Source organism: Bubalus kerabau, chromosome 3 (assembly GCF_029407905.1).
Source record: "Bubalus kerabau isolate K-KA32 ecotype Philippines breed swamp buffalo chromosome 3, PCC_UOA_SB_1v2, whole genome shotgun sequence".
Lineage (NCBI taxonomy): Eukaryota > Metazoa > Chordata > Mammalia > Artiodactyla > Bovidae > Bubalus > Bubalus kerabau.
Window position 1 is genome coordinate 41,672,633 of NC_073626.1, and position 17,158 is coordinate 41,689,790.

General features: G+C 38.1%; 1 protein-coding gene across 3 annotated transcripts in view; it reads right to left on the reverse strand.

Moving 5' to 3' along the window:
* The window catches only part of KCTD20 (potassium channel tetramerization domain containing 20), a 36,980-nt gene that overhangs the window by 8,937 nt on the left and 10,885 nt on the right, over positions 1 to 17,158 (reverse strand). Inside the window, exons 2-5 of one of the 3 annotated variants that reach the window (XM_055571579.1) lie at positions 8,046 to 8,099; positions 6,742 to 6,886; positions 5,054 to 5,259; positions 1,578 to 1,851 (exon numbers count right to left, since the gene is read on the reverse strand). In XM_055571579.1, coding sequence (XP_055427554.1) covers positions 1,578 to 1,851; positions 5,054 to 5,213 — 434 coding nt within the window. In that variant the 5' untranslated portion in view covers positions 5,214 to 5,259; positions 6,742 to 6,886; positions 8,046 to 8,099. The remainder of the gene's footprint in view (positions 1 to 1,577; positions 1,852 to 5,053; positions 5,260 to 6,741; positions 6,887 to 8,045; positions 8,100 to 17,158) is intronic. The other 2 variants (XM_055571578.1, XM_055571580.1) reach the window with 2 other exon arrangements.

A 17,158-nucleotide genomic window follows, 5' to 3' on the forward strand; every position in this document is an offset into this window, starting at 1 on the left:
TACCCCTGCTGCATGTCTGTGCAGGAGCTGTGGAAGGAGAAGCCAGCACAAAGGACAGGGCAGGTGGTATCGTCAGTCAGCCCAACAGGGACTCACTGCCTTTTCCTTCCTTAACCTGTTGGGAAGCCCTGCTGTCCAGCTGTTCAAAACTGTTATGCTCCACCCTGAACTGGCTGCTTTCCAAGGTCTGAAAAAAAGTCACATGCTCTCCAAATCTGCACTGTACATAAAAAATCCATCTGATAAAAGTAGTCTTCAAAGAATGCTGACTTTTTTCTGGAATGTTTTGGGTGAAGTGTAGCTTATTAGCAATGAATCAAAATAGTGAACAACATGCCATAAACATAACCCCACCTCAGAGCCATTCATCCAGGAGTGGCATGGATCTGCACTAATCATTCTGTTTCTCAGCTTGTCCCCTGTGACTAGTGGCCCACATCTGTATGCTCAGTGGCCAGGGATATGAATACTTTATGTAGCCACAGGACAGAACAAACCCAAGAAAACTGTCAGAATTCATGACCTCGGCTGACTCACTGATGAACCACCTAGATAAAGGAATCATTACCCAGAAAACGCTTGCCTTTCTTTTCTTGAGCACTACTTTCAGAGACAGCCTACTTCAGACAGATAGCCTATCCTAAGAAGCACCTTCTTTGGGGGACCTGGGGAGAAGTGGTGGTGAAGATACCAAGACTGAAGACATGAAGTCAAGTCTAAAACAGAACCAATTTAGAAAATGTTTTAATGTTCTAGCTTAATCTTAAGTCATATGTTTAAGAAATATATAGGCTTGGCTTCAGTTAAAACTGACTGGTTCATCAGCCAGTTCATCATTTGTATATATGTAAGTAGACACATATTTGAATAGCTTAGATTTCACTTAGCCTAAAATTCAGCAAATGATGTGGTCCATTCTGATTTCTAATTCAGTTAAAATCAGTTCAAAGTCTGGAGAGAGGTTAAATCTTTAGGTAAGATCCACTATTAAGTACTAGATGAAAAGCCAAATGTTTGTGTGTGTATACACTCAAATGATTTTACTCTTATCCCAGTCTGCTCTACACATTAAGGTGTGTTCAGCTGGCTAGAAGGAGAGCTCCTCACTCCCAGCCCAGGCTCTAAGAATACTTCTGGGACGGTAATCCTCCTCAACAGATGCTTTCCTTTTCCTAAACTCGAGCCATAAAAAGCTGGAGGCAGGAGATGCTGAGGGGAGAATAAGACTATATTCCGAATGAAGCAGCACAGAGAATGGAACATGAAGAACAGAGAGAGCCATCATCATAAAAAACAGCCAGCTACAAAGATCTAGTTTCAGAAAGCTTGATTAGTGATGGAGGTCTTAGAAATTGATGCCACCTGGACCTTTTGCACTCCCCTTTGTCGGGGCTCAAAAGTACCTAGCCCCCAAAATCACCAACACATGTAAGGTTTTTATGCTGTTTCACGAAAGTATCAAGGTAGAAAAGTAAGCAATTCAATGTTTTCATTCTCACATCTAATGCAAGGCAAACAGCAGGTATTTCTATTCATAGAGAAGAGAGTGAATTTGGAAGGAAATTATTATCAATTACCTGCCCAACATGGTATCCGGATGAGCAGTGAAAATCTGTGGGTTGACAACGAAGCGTGTGCCGTCCACAAGAAGTGTCACTTTCTCTGGCCCCTGAGAGTGAACGTTACAGCCAAAGCCCACAGCGCTGTTTCCAAATCGCTCCGGAGCAATGAAGGGTTCATGATTCCGTTTATTCCCACTCTGGAAGCAAGAGCCTTTGACATCTTCAGGAAGTGACATCATGTGAGGGAACGGAAGATTTGCTGGCTGAGAGGCAGAGTCAAGTGGAAGGTCTAAAAGATCATACGATACAAACAAACCAAAATAACTTGACAGCAAAAAGCCTCGGGAGAAAAATAAACTTTATCCTTTTAAAAAAACAAGAACAAAAAACATTAAATAAAAGATCCCCAAGCTTTAGGTATCCAAAGGCAAAAACTTGTCTAGAGCACATAAAGAAAAAACAAACTCGAGACTCAAACTGGATGCCCAGGAGCTTTTTCTTCTGCGTTGTGTATGTTTTTGTGTGCTGGGGAGAGGGCAATGAAGGCAGTAATGCCCGCACTCTAAAAATATAACTATTAGGGAATTTCCTGGAGGTCCCGTGGTTAGGCCTCACTGCTTCCACTGCTGGGGGCCCACGTTTGATCCCCGTTCAGGGAAGGAAGTCTCGCAAGCCATGGGGCATGGCCAAAAAATAAAATGATTGAACACTGGAGAAGAATTTCTACGGAAAACAAGCAACCCTCTGCCATATTTTCAAACCTCCCCTAGTCTTGTTTCACAGGCACTTTATTTTCATTTTCACTTCTATCTCTAAATACTGACCATATTTCCTGCATTTTAAGAAACTTGGTAACTTCATCAGTCAACACTATTAGTTTTCTACATTCTTAAAAAACATTTCTAAATTTTATTTTCCAAAAAGGATAGTGATAGTCTCTTAATTGCCCCACTTTTCCTAGAAATTCATTGAAAAATGCATTTTCATTATGCATAGGGGAATCCTAACATTACCAACACCATTTTCTGAACAGACAGGTCTTGCTCTCAATGGAAAAGTTCCAATGCAAATGGTCTTGGATTAGAATTCATTCATGGAATCAAAATTTTTGTTTTAGTATCACCAAAGAGCCATTTCCTTAAAGAATTTGACTTTTCTAAACCTGATTCATTATCTGTAAAGTGAAAATAACGTTCACTCCACCTACCTCACAGGATTGGTTTGACTATCAACTGAAATAAAGTATGCAACAGCACTTAAAAATGTGTAATACCACCTCATGTGAACAGGCTGAAAACCAGATATCTGAAATCTGGCTGTATACAGAAGATGATAAGGAAAAAATATTTTCAAAAGGATTACCAGAAGATTTTTAAAAAAATTTTTTTGGCCACACCATGCAGCATTTGGGATCTTAGTTTCCTGACCAGGTATCAAACCCGCAACCCCTGCAGTGGGGGTGTGGATGGCTTGGGAAGTCCCAGAAGATTCTTTGAATTAGGGAGTTCTCCTAGTATATTTTATGTTAATGGAAAATAATGTGTTTTTTTTAAATGAAAAATTTCAAATATATCAAAGCCTAGAGTTAATACAGTATGTATACATCACCTGGATTTGCTTAGTTAACATTTTCCTAAATTTTCTTCACACTTTTTTAGAAAGAAATGAAATGTTATAGGTACAATTTAATCTCTCACTCCCACCCTTCATGTCTCTCCCACTCTTCACGTCTTTTAAATTCATTTACAATAATTCACGAACAGGATTACTGCCCATGACCTCTGAGAAATTAGTTTTATTTCAGGCACTTAAGATAATCAAATAAACTGTTAGCTAGAGTATACTTGATTTTTCCCCATTTGCTTCTGCTGCTGCTGCTAAGTCACTTCAGTCGTGTCCGACTCTGTGTGACCCCACAGATGGCAGCCCACCAGGCTCCTCCGTCCCTGGGATTCTCCAGGCAAGAACACTGGTGTGGGTTGCCATTTCCTTCTCCAATGCATGCATGCATGCTAAGTCGCTTCAGTCGTGTCTGACTGTGCAACCCTATGGACACCAGGCTCCTCTGTCCACGGGATTCTCGAGGTAAGAATACTGGAGTGGGTTGCCATTTCCTTCTCTACATTTGCTTCTAGAGGAAAGGAAACCAAAATTTAGACCAAAAACCTGTTTAGGGTTCACATCCTATAGCCTCTGGTAAATTTTCAATGTGGCTCTCTGTTTGGATACCAGGAGCTAAGTTTCTACATAATCCTTGGGCAAGCTTGTAGCAAGAAAAACTTTAATCACCAAGCCAGGCTTTCAGCACTGTAAGTGCTGTTTTTAAAAATGAAACTAGGTACCTAATTTATTACTTCAGTTCTGCAGAATACTTGATTTTTCCTCCAGCAAAGAGGCAATTAAATTGGGCTGATTCCTGAAGGATGCCTCAGGTTCCATCCTACTTAAATGGGTGAGCAGGAGGAGATTCGCTGCATAAATTCTCTGTAATGGGCACTCTAGGGTGGCAGGTACACTCTGCTTTTCTGTCAGCAAAGGCTAGCCAGAAAGACACAGGTTTAAATCCCAGTCCCCCACCTCTTAGCAGTGTGAACCTGAGCAAGTTACTAATAACCTTTGAAGCCTCAGCTTCCCCATCTGTAAAAAGATTAATCTAAGCAGGGATCAGCAAACTTTCTGTGAAGAGCTAAAAAGTAATTATATTTGGCTTTGTGGGTCACAGTCTCTGCCACAGTGCAGGAAAGTAGCCATAGACAGTATGTAAACAAATGGGCGTGATGGCTGTGTTTCAAATTTTTATTTATAAAAACAGGCAGTGGTTCAGAGTTGATCAGTCTGCCACCCTTGATTTAAAAAAATAAAATTTTAGCACAGTGAGTGCTCAATAAATGGTAACTGCTATTATTTTTGTTGCTACTGTTTTTATTAAAAGTTAAAAAGAACCTAACTATTTATCAAGAGCCTTGACATCCATTAACTCAGTATCTTCTAGCCTTGTGAGGTAAGGAGAATATTAACATCCTTGCTGTCTAGATTAAGAAAGCAGGGCTCAGAAAGAGTAAGGCACTCATTCATGGTTACAGCTAGAATGTGAATCTCCAAACCCAAGACTATTTTTCTTATACTATTATCACCAAGTTAGATGTACTAAACTGATTAAGTAAATGGAGATTTTAAAGCAATTATACTCTAATTTAAAAAAGGACTTCTCTAGCTGTCCAGGGGTTACGACTCCGTGCTTTCAATCCGGGGTCACAGGTTCCATCCCTGGTTAGGAAACTAAGATTCCATGTGCCACATGGCACAGCCAAATAAATAAATTTTTTTTAAAGTGGAGATTTTTTGGTAATAGCTTTATATAATTGTGATATGTAAGCTAAGCCAATTAACTGGATATATTATTTAGAGTAAGAACATTTATGCCTTCTGGGAGAATAGGTGCTCAGGTGTCAGAGAGCCCTCCAGACTAAAGAAAGAGCTAATCATCATACCATCATTCCTGGGACCTAGAGGATAAGTAAGATTTTGAAGACCAGAAGAAGCTGGACCGTTTGCTTCTTTTTCTTGAGCTGCAGCCGAAGCTTCATCCATCAGGCAGCTGGCCTCCTGCCGCAATAACCTGTCGCTCTCAGTGCCGCGGTGAACATTCATCCTTGGACTGTGTATCCTGAACTGTCTGCTTGATCACAGGGAAATCCTGGAAGACAGCAATATGCACAATTTAGAACTAACTAGAGAACTCTCAGAGAGTTCTTATTCTTGTTTTGAGAAGAAATGACATCTTAAACATTTCTGTGATTTTATACTGAGAGGAATTGGGCTGACTTAAGTTGTATTTACCAAATCACAAAGAACACTGATAAACTTGTTACTAGGGAATAATTTTAAACTTTATTTATAAACAGACATCAAATCTACTGACTTTGCCCATATTCACATTCAATTCTGCGTATTAACTGGTGGTAAAATAACTTGGTGGTGTTTATACCACAGATTCACATAAGGGACAGAGAGTTCAAATTGTCAATTAAAGAAAACCAGCCCATATGTCTCAAAAACTTGAGAGATACATTCCCCAACAGTTGAGCGCTAGGGAATGAGCAGCGCAACTACAGTGCTAGTGTGACAGTTGAAACCGGAAGTCATGGGCGCTAAAAATAATTTTTTTTAATAATAAATTTAGGTATGGTGCTCGAGTTCTCCTTTGTAAGTTCTCTCTTTCACTTTCTGTACCTTTTGCCTGACCCCTATCTAAAATTACAACAAGATGTCACTGGTTATGAGCCTAACTCTCTCCAGCAGCGCACAGCCGTGGTGAACGGCACCTCCCGAGGCACGCCGTGCGCCGCGCAGCCGCTGCTTGGGCAGGATGGCCGCCTCGCGCCTCTCTTCTGGGTGACCACCCTGCCCGCAGCCTTTCCACCCTCCGGGGCTGCCCAGCGGCCGCAAACATCCCTGAAAGTCATCCTACTTAGCACGTTCACTGTTATATTCGACTGGGTTCCACTAGGTGTTCTGATAGAAGAGGCATATCACTAGCAATGCTTATGCCTGAGGGTTGCATGAAAACAATATAGGAGGAAGAAGTTATGCTTTAGGAAGAAATTTCATCACTAAGATCAGGAACATGTTTTAATAACAACTCTGAATTTCCTGACATGCAAGCACGTAGAGGTGCCAATAAACACTTTAAACTGTGCATTTGATTTTTTATAACTTCATAATCTATATTAGTACATTTTTGAGCATAACGATTGATCATTTAGTCCTGTTTTAACTTGCACAAAATATCAATATAATAATGAGCCCTTTTTAAGAAAGGAGCCAGTACAGATGCCTGAAAGCAAATAATTTTAGAGAGACACTTCCACAGTTGATGAAATCTTAAATTCAGACAATAGCTCTTACAACGTAAGGCACACTGAGGAGATAAAGTGAACGTTCTGTTGGAAAACCGGACAAATGGCTACAGCTTTTTCCAGATTACCCTTTCTTAAAGAAAAATGTATTTATGTATTTACACAAAACATGTGGCCCCTTAAAATTGATCCCTAGCAACTGGTAAAGTCAAATAGAATCACCACTGCCTTCAAGTTTGACTCAGAAGATGTCAAAATGAAAATCAAGTCTAGAGAATAAGATAAAGAAGATCCATGAAACTGGACAAAGCATTACTAACACAGGAAGGACCAAAAGGCGGTCTGCTTCTGTCAGCTTAACTGGTTTTGAACCACGTTCCACTCTGTGTACTGGCGCTGCTTAACTCTTCACTAGCTGCTCCAGAACCAAGTTCAAACTTCTTTTTGTTGCTCTCCAAAATATCTCTTGGAACAAAACAACTTTGGATAAACAGATTTCTTGAGAATCCGCACAGACTAGACCATTATATAAGTTACTTCATTTATTCCTTACAATGTGTGAAAAAGTTTCATTATAATAGACTATAATGAAAACATTTTCTTCCCAGTCTATGAATAATACCAGGGCTCAAAATTCAGTTTAACTTACAACAATGAATTAATAAACAGAAAGATATGCTTGAAAATTAGCAGGGGCAGGTATCTCCAATGAAGAAAAAGAAAGTAACCTGCTGAGCACTTGACAAGCATTTTATTTGTATTTAGTTAATTTTTATTATAAATAAAACATGAAAATTCTCCCTCTTAGGAGCCTGGTAGGCTGCAGTCCATGGGGTCGCAAAGAGTCGGACACGACTAAGCAACTTCACTTTCACTTTTCACTTTCATGCATTGGAGAAGCAAATGGCAACCCACTCCAGTATTCTTGCCTGGAAAATCCCAGGGACGGTGGAGCCTGGTGGGCTGCCGTCTATGGGGTCGCGCAGAGTCGGACACGACTGAAGCGACTTAGCAGCAGCAGCAAAAGAATTCAAGCGTTATACAGGTATACTATAAAAGCATATCATTTGTAAAAAACATACAAACTATACATTCTCACTCTGTAATATGCTTTTTTTTTTTTTTTTGAAATTAACATTCTAAAGCCACCCATGTTAGAAGACACATCTATCTAGTTCACTAATTTTTAACTGCTGTGTAATATTCTACGATTCTGCTTTCCTATCTATGAATTAAGTTGTTTCTAACCATTACAATGTTTCAATAAATAGGATCAGCGTGTACCATGAAATTCCAAGAGAGGACCCAATTTGCAGTTTCTCCAAAAGAATTTGGCCTCAAAACATTTTTTTTCCCCAAGAAACCGTCTCAGGATTAATGCTTAGTGGCACACACTTTAAGAAACCACCATCATTTCTCAAAGTCCCCTATAAACTAATTCTTCTATAATCCTAGAATGACAGAAGAAAACACTCTTGATCTATGAAATCTAAGAAGCAAACTGACAGATACTGAATTCTTCAACAAGTAACAAAGCAATGAGTTTCAACATTTTGGTAAGGGTCTGCTCCCCTTCCAGGATGGATGTTTCATTCAACTTTGAATGTATATTTTTATTGCCTACCATGGCTCATTTCTGTAACCATCCCCCAAATGCATCTTGGTCCTCAGAATAGATCTAAGAAAAAAAGAAAAGAAAGAAAGAAATAAGCAAAGCACTTGAATATAGTTCTCCATTGCTACAAAACTGTTTGTGGCCAACACAGACCTAAAAGTCATAACAGTATACAATGATAAGAACCAAAGGATCATGACACACCCCTGAACTGAACTCTGTAACAGTAACTGAAGAGACTGCTTCAGAAAAGAACTAGGAATTACAGATATATAAATAATGGAACTCTGACTGTATAGCTGTGAAACAAAACAAACATCCAGCAAGCCAGCTCAAGCATCATTTCCACACAGTATGTAAAACCATGTTTTAAACACTCTAAAGAGCTACACAAATATATATATTTATCTATTTTATTATCTATTATTTATCTATTCTGTATTATTTATCTATTTCATAGGCCTCCTGTGAAGGCCCCTATTTTGTTAAAGAGTTGCTCTAGCAGACCCGGAATGGAAAAACCTTTATTATAATCTCCCCACCTTGGAAAATTTGTGTACAATCTTTGATAGTGGAATTTGCTCCATATAGTCTTTGCACCTAAAAAAAATGACATGTTGGTTTCTCCCTAGAACATAGTCCCTCTCAAGTATTAATCCATAATGAGTCTATGTATTTTCTTCTTTTTACTTACAATTCCCTAATCAATTATTTATGAAGAAAACGAGATTATGGAAACGTGATTTGTGTAACTGAGTTCAGATCTTGCAACTGAACTATTCAGATTTTGAAAATGTAGTTAGAATGCCTATGGGGCCAAACTTCACATGGACAGATCTCAAAAGCATAATGCCTTCAGACTGCTAATGATACGAGGGTATAATCTTTTACAAAGTAGGATCCTTTTATACTTCAGGACCATGCCTCCAATCTATGTAAAAGCTGGATGGTAAAGATGAGGCAAGATGCCACAGAATTTGGTAAACAAACCAATCTACCCTTCATCTATACTCCACACTTAAATTTAGAAAGTAATTACATTGCCAACCTTCATTCCAGACTGACAAATCCTAGTCCTTTCAGTCTGTTCTTATGTGAAAACCACTACATTTGTTTAACTATGTTAACTGCTTATCATTGACTTTGGTCTAGTTCCGTTATGCTTTTTTCTTACTTCACAGCAAGGAGAACTCTGCTAATGTGTTCTATTAAAGGGGAATAGGTTTTCCAGTTGTGCTTCACATGTGCTCTCTGGTGATGATACCCAGGATCTCTGGAATAGGTTAAAAAGGGGTGAAGGTGAGGGGAGAGACAACAGAAGTGATATATACGATCTAAAAATGTCCACAAGATCTCCTCCTAGGATGTTACTGATAGCTAAGAGCCTGCCATCTTCAAGATGGAGGATATATGTTTAACCCAACTCCACTGAAGGTTTTCTTTTCACTTCCTTTGCGTGTGTATTCTTAATGTTCAAATCTCAGAAGAAATTCTGTTTTCTGGTTTTTCTTTTTCTAGGTTATTTCTAAAAATATTCAGTGAGACCACTTCAGTATTAATAAGCCCATATAAAATCTATCCATATGATTTCTAAATCTCATAGTTTCCCCACAGTATGTTCCCAAACCCATAATAATTTAACAAAGAAAAGAGACCTCTGTTGCTAGGTTATTTTCGCTGGGTTCTCCCTTCCCTCACACTTGCTATCTTCATCAAAGAAGTCTAGCAGACCGCTGAGATGAACACTTCTTAGAGACCTCGTTACACTGCTCCCCAAATATGATTCTCTATCATGGCTCCACTTCTTACAGCTGCTGCCCTGGGCAGGCTTCTAGGTCTATGTCTCAACCTCCTCACTTGTAAGAGAGGAGGATAGCCATTAACCACACAGGGCTGATACAAGGGATGAAATGAGGCAATTTCTTATCGTGCTTAGTATAATGCATGGCACACAGTACTCAATAAAGTTGACTATTGTTATTCCCAAGCCATAGAATCTGCAAAGAAACTTTCAGAAATCTAATCTTATTTGAAACTGAAACAACCCTCGGAGAAAGACAGTAATTATCTTCACAACAGGTTTTAGAACGGTTAGCAGCTTTGCCTAAATCACAACTGCAGCTAAGAAGCAAGGGCAGATTCCAAACCTAGGTCTTTTGATTTCCATATTCTTTTCATCTAATCATACTGCTTCCCCCAAATCATCCTGCCTTTCATCCAGTAATGATTCTACAAGTTTTTCCTTCTATTGCTTGTCAGAAAGTAAAGAGAAAATCAGTAGTTTCCAGGGTCACTGTTGGCTGTAGTTCTTATCAAATAGGAGTTATAGTCATAATCCAAGAATCCTGTGATAGAATAATTGTATTTTTCAATATATAAAATAGCATCAGTGTTTTACTGCTTATAAAGCAATCTATGCTCAATTAAAAAAAAGTCAATATAGAAAGATATAAATACTTCAAAAATCAAAGCTGTGGTAAAATACATGCACATGTATCTTTGGGCACATATTCCATTATAAGCTTGGAGTAAACGCCTAGAGATACAATTACTATAGAAAAACGTAAATAAGTTTTGATGTATACTGCCAGACTGTCCTTTATAAACATACCAATTTATACTCCTTCTGGCAGCATAGAACATCCATTCTCCAGAACTCTGGCTAACAGCATATCAACCTTCCTCATCTTTGCTAGTGAAATAGTGTGAAATATGATAGCTCATTTTAGTGTGGTCATTGAAAAGTCATTCACTCTTTTTAAAATTTTTAATTGGAAGATAATTGCTTTACAATATTGTTCTGGCTTCTGCCATACATCAACATCAATCAGCCAGAGGTACACATATATCCCCTCCCTCTTGGACTTTCTTCCCTCCCACCTCCCACCCCATCCCACCCCTCTAGGTTGTCACAAAGCAAAAAGTCATTCATTTTCATCAACACTTGGAAAATTTCACCTTTAAGAGCCTTAAAAGATTTCAGTAGGCAGGGAAAAAAAATCCCATGCTGGGTAAACACTGGGTAATAGCAGTGATATTCATGTCAAGTTTGTCGGGCTTGATGAGAATCACTGGATGTTTCCATGGCTTGCTCTCATCTCCTTGGAGTATAAATGACAAGGTATGATGACAAGACCACCCACTGCTGCTGCTGCTTAGTCGCTTCAGTCGTGTCTGACTCCGTGCGACCCCAGAGACGGCAGCCCACCAGGCTCTGCTGTCCCTGGGATTCTCCAGGCAAGAACACTGGAGTGGGTTGCCATTTCCTTCTCCAATGCATGAAAGTGAAAAGGGAAAGTGAAGTCGCTCAGTCGTGTCCGACTCTTCGCGACCCCATGGACTGCAGCCTACCAGGCTCCTCCGTCCATGGGATTTTCCAGGCAAGAGTACTGGAGCGGGGTGCCATTGCCTTCTCCGAAGACCGCCCACTAGACTGAGGCAAAGCAGTTTCTGGCTTTGGTGTTGTTACTATTGATAATTAAGCCTCACCACCAAGAAAACATTCTTTAGCGTCAGTGTTTTCATCCATAAAAATGGGATGGTATCAGCCACTACAAAGCTAGATAGTCCTTTCTCAATTAAGATGTATGGGAAAAAAAGCATGAAGTGCTATACAAAAGCAAGAGACACATCTGTTATATGAATCTCCCTTATACAACTGCTTAGTTACCATTTATTGGGCTCTTGAAGCACGTCATCCTCCACTTTTGAATATACTTTCTATGTTCTATTGTATGGTTCTACTGATTTCAGCTACGTTTCTTTCTGATTCAGCAAAATGACACATGGTACTGCCTTTAGGGCTTCCCCAGGGGCTCAGGAGAAAGAATTCACCTGCAACGCAGGAGATGTGGGCTTGATCCCCAGGTTGGGAAGATCCCCTAGGGAAGAAAATAGCAACCCATTCTAGTATTCTTGCCTGGGAAATCCCATGGACAGAGGAGGAGCCTGGCAGTCTATAGCCCATGGAGTCGCAAGAGTTGGACATGACAGAGGTTAAACAACTACTACTTTTAGAATTCTCTGAATTATTTTTTGCCTCAGTTGCCTAACTTGCCCTTTGAACCTGACCTTTTGTGTCTTTCCACTTTTCCCTCAGGAATTTGTTATTGTTTAGTTGCTAAGTCCTGTCCAGCTCTTTGTGACCCCATGGACTGTAGCCCACCAGGCTCCTCTGTCCATGGGATTTCCCAGGCAAGAATACTGGAGTGGGTTGCCATTTCCTTCTCCAGGGGATCTCCTCGACCCAGGGATCGAACTCTTGTCTCCCACCATTGGCAGGCTGAGCCAGCAGGGAAGCCCAGTTAGTATAGATCTAACAAAATCCAAATGGCTAACCAACTAACTGCCTTAATATATTCTCAAGAGTCCGTTTTTTCCCCACACTGATTTGAGATGGCACTTTAATCAAACACTAACATAATTTATGCTTGGTCTGGTTTTTAAACTCTGTTCCACTGATTAATTTTATTTGTCAATACAATTGTCCAATTTAACAATCTTGACATCATTTTTCTGTCATTTATCTAGAACTTCTAGAATGGTTTTAAGTTGTCAACAGGGAAATTTTTTCTTTTAATCTTTAAAATTATATCTTAACCACTCACTTTTTTTCTGCAGTGATTGCTAGTTTAGAATTATTAAGTTTCATAAAGCATTAAATTTAATGGCGATGGCAGTTGCACGCATACCAGTTTATTACTCAGAATGTAGCTCTGTTTGCTCTCTTACTATATGGAAGTAAAAATTTGCTTTACCCAAAAATATTACTGCCATAATTCATTCCAATGAAATATTTTTTAAATGTGTGGATAATTAGATGTATTAATACTAGAGCATTTTTACTATTTATAAGAGTGTTTAGTCAAGTTTTTAATTCAAAGTAAAAATGTTTATTTCAGCTATTTTAATACACATAAATACATTATATACTTTAAAGATAAGTTAGGTTAATATTGCAGCTATACTAGAATACTTTTCTGTGCAAGATTTTGCTTTTCTTGAATACTGGTCAAGGTTCATACACCTGCCTTTCTTATATACTCTTCCTGTGGGTCTAAGCAACTATATAATTAATCCCTGGTAAAGATCAATTCCCTTCCCTTAACTCTTTTTTTTTTTTTCTTTTCAAAGAACTAATGCTATGAAATGTTCTCCCATTTCCCATACCATTTCCTCATTAAGTCTCAAATTAAGGGAATTGACAAAGCAATCTATGGCATGTGTAAACACTAAAAAAAAAAAAAAGTTAGCTATTATTACTTTTTATATACTCAAAACCAGCTTCAAGCCTATAAAAATCTTCAAAGACCTTATTCTTTAAATCTCTAATTGTTTCTTCTTTCCTGCGTTAACACCTAACCTCAACTTTCATTCATTATCTCAATTCCAATACCAAAACCTCTCAATTATCCGATTAAAAAAAATCGTCTTAGCATTAAAAAAAAAAAGGTACACATTTCGAGTTATAAGATAAATAAGTGCTGGAGATGTACAACATGATACAGATAATTAACACTGCTTTCTTTACCTTACCTATGAAGGTTGCTAAGGGAGTAAATCCTAAGAGTTCTTATCACAAGGAAAAAAGGAATCTTTTTTTCTATTTGTCATGTTTCTATATGAGATTTATGTTCCCTAAACCTACTGTCATATCATTATGTATTTAAGTCAAATTATGTTGTACATCTTAGACATATACAGTGCCATGTGTCAATCACATCAATAAGTGTAGAGGGAGAAAACTGTATCTCTGGGTATCTGTATTTTCATAGAGATCAAGTACTAGAGTCCTTATATATCCATTTGCAGAGGCAATAAAACTCAACTATGATACCACTGTTAACTCTTAATTCCAAACATTTGCTGGTAACATGTTATTTCTATAAACCAAACCTGTAGTTTTAGAACTAAAAACTATACATCTTTCTAATGGACCTTTTGTACTGACTAAGTGCTTTTATCAGCTAGGTTTCTTTTTTTTTTTTACATCTCTCAAAACCATGGAGAAGTTTCTGGTAGTCTCTTCAGATTATCAACAAATTAGTCCCAACATATATATTATAGCCAGCACGTTTACCAAACCCCTACTGTGTGGAAGGCACACTGTGTGCCGGTACGGAGCAACACAAAGGAGAGTGATGCTCTCAAGGGTTGGCCTCAAGCTCCCACTGAAGAGGTGGGACTATATGAACAAGACAAGCAACTTCAGGTAATAAATACAGAACAGGTGGTTCAAACCAGCAGTTCCAGATTCTCGGGCCTATTCTTACAATGAGTCTGGAATTTGTGATTAAAAATTAAAAAGTCAACTTCTTAGGCAGCTCTTATGCGGCACTCAGGTTTGGGGATTATAAAGTAAACACAGAAGTTGGAGCGAAAATCACCTCTAGACAGTGTGGTTGGGAAAAGGAAGTCTTCATATGAGATAAAATCTGAGCTGGGCTCTGAAGCAAAGATTTTCTCCTCAACATTATTTTTTTGAAACTTTTCAAATCTACAGAAAATTGAAAAAATTATTATAACCAGTAAAATCTTATATATCCTTCAGATTTACCAATGATCATCTGCTCCCCCACCACACAAGTTTTTCTGAATCACTTAAAAGTTAACATTACAACACTTCATCCAAGTTACTTCAGCAAGCACATTCTTAGAATGAGAACATTCTCTTAAAAAAACACACAGCAGTATTGCTCTCACATCTAAGAAAATGAACATTTGCATAATACTAATATATAACCAATAATCAAATTTACTCAATTGGCCTAATATTTTCCTGCATAATCTTTTTTGGGATCCATAAGTCAATCAAGGCTCATTCCTTACATTTGGCTGTTCTGAGTCTTTCATATTCTGCATCCTGCTGTCCCTACCGCCACAATTTGGGCGACAGTTGTTTTACATGAAATTGACTTTTTTAAAAACGTCTAGGTCAGAGAAGGGAACCCTCCTACACTGTTGGTGGGAATATAAATTAGCGCAGCCAAGTACAAAAAACAGTATGGAGGTTCCTTAAACTAAAAATAGAGGTATCATATGATCTAGCAATCCCACTCCTGAGCACATATCCAGAAAAGACAAAAACACTAGTTCAAAAACATGCACATACCCCAGTGTTCACAGCAGCACTATGTACAACAGCAAAGACATGAAAACAACCCAAGGGACCATCAACAGATGACTGGCTTAAGAAAGTGTGATATATAGATACAGATGTGTGTGCGCGTGTATGCACGCGCATACAAACACACATACACACAAGCATACTCCTCAGCCATAAAAAAGAATGAAATATTGCCATCTGCAGCAACATGGAGGACAGACCTAGAGAATTTCATACTAAGTCAGAGAAAGACAATTATGATACCACTTACACGTGAAATCTGAAAAATAATACAAATGAACCTATATACAAAACAGACAGACTGCCAGACATGGAAAACAAACTTTGGTTATCGAAGCAGAAAGAGGAGGGGTGACAAATTAGGAGAACAGGATTAACAAATACAAACTACTACATATAGAATAGATACGCAACAAGGATTCACCATCTAACACATAACTACATTCAGTAGCTGATAATAATTACAGTGGAAAATAATCTGAAAAAATATATAACTGAATCACTTTGCTGTCCTAATAAAATATTATAAATAAACTATACTTTAAAATTATTTATACTTTAAATATTATTTAAATAAATATTTAAATAAATTTAAATTTAAATAAATATTTATACTTTAAAATAATTTAAAAATTATTTTAAATTAAAAAGTGTAGGTCAGTTCTAACATCCATCTCATTGTTTCCATGTGATGTGATACAAGTTAAATTTTTTTTAAACAAGAATACAGTTGTGCCCTTCAAACTGCCATCACATCAGAGTCACGTAATGCCAGGCTGCCCCACTACAGGGAATGTCTGATTATGTGGATAAAGTGGTAGCAACAGCTCTTTCTGTTGTAAAAAGAGATCTGATATCCTATCTCCCAGTAACTTTTCACCCAGGGGTTTCAGCATCTATTGATGATTCTTGCCCAAACCAATTATTAATACATTTACGTTTGGGACTACAAAATGATGACTTTCTAATTTTATCATTCTTCCTACATTTACTGTCTAGCATTCTTCTGTGAAGTAGAACTACTACTTCACTCTCCCTGTATCTTCCTTTTTAAGTTTAATTATGAACTCAAAGATTTGTTTTAATCTAATGCATTAAAATGATCCATTACCATCTTTTTTTTTTTTAACTTCTCCAATAACTAACTTCTCCAGTTATTGGTTCAAATTGTCTCAGGTATGGCTAGTGGGATTCCCTTCAAGCCTTCATCTGTCATTTAAACACAATTCTATTGGTTTTTGGAGAAGGCGATGGCACCCCACTCCAGTACTCTTGCCTGGAAAATCCCATGGGCGGAGGAGCCTGGTAGGCTGCAGTCCATGGGGTCACTAAGAGTCAGACAAGACTGAGCAACTTCACTTTCACTTTTCGCTTTCATGCATTGGAGAAGGCAATGGCAACCCACTCCAGTATTCTTGCCTGGAGAATCCCAGGGACGGGAGAGCCTGGTGGGCTGCTGTCTATGGGGTTGCAGAGTCGGACATGACTGAAGCGACTTAGCAGCAGCAGCAGCTATTGGTTTTTTGAGGTTACTTCCTATATAAGTTTTCTAAGCTCACCTTTCACCATCTCTGACTCTGACTTACAGTCAGCCAATTCTTCTTTTTAATGGACAAAAGCATTTATAAATCAAGATCTGAACACCAGGTATCTTATCTATTGGGGTGTTACAGTCTACTGAAATGGTTTAGAAGCAAACCTGGAGATTTTTTAAAACACAAACAGTTTATACTGATATTTTCACCTCAAATTTGACATTATGGTTTTTCTTTACTTATTTTATATTAGTACTATATCTTTTCTCTCACAATGAAAATCTTGGCTCATAATTCAGTTTTAAAACTATAACATTAATGTTACTAACATTTAAAGCCACTAAGTTTAAGTGTCTTTTGGGGGCTAATTCTTTTTGTCCTTGAATTACATTTCACTAGGGATGTATCGTCAGCATGCTATGTTTATTTTTAGTTATATTATTTTATTCTGTATGTCCTGT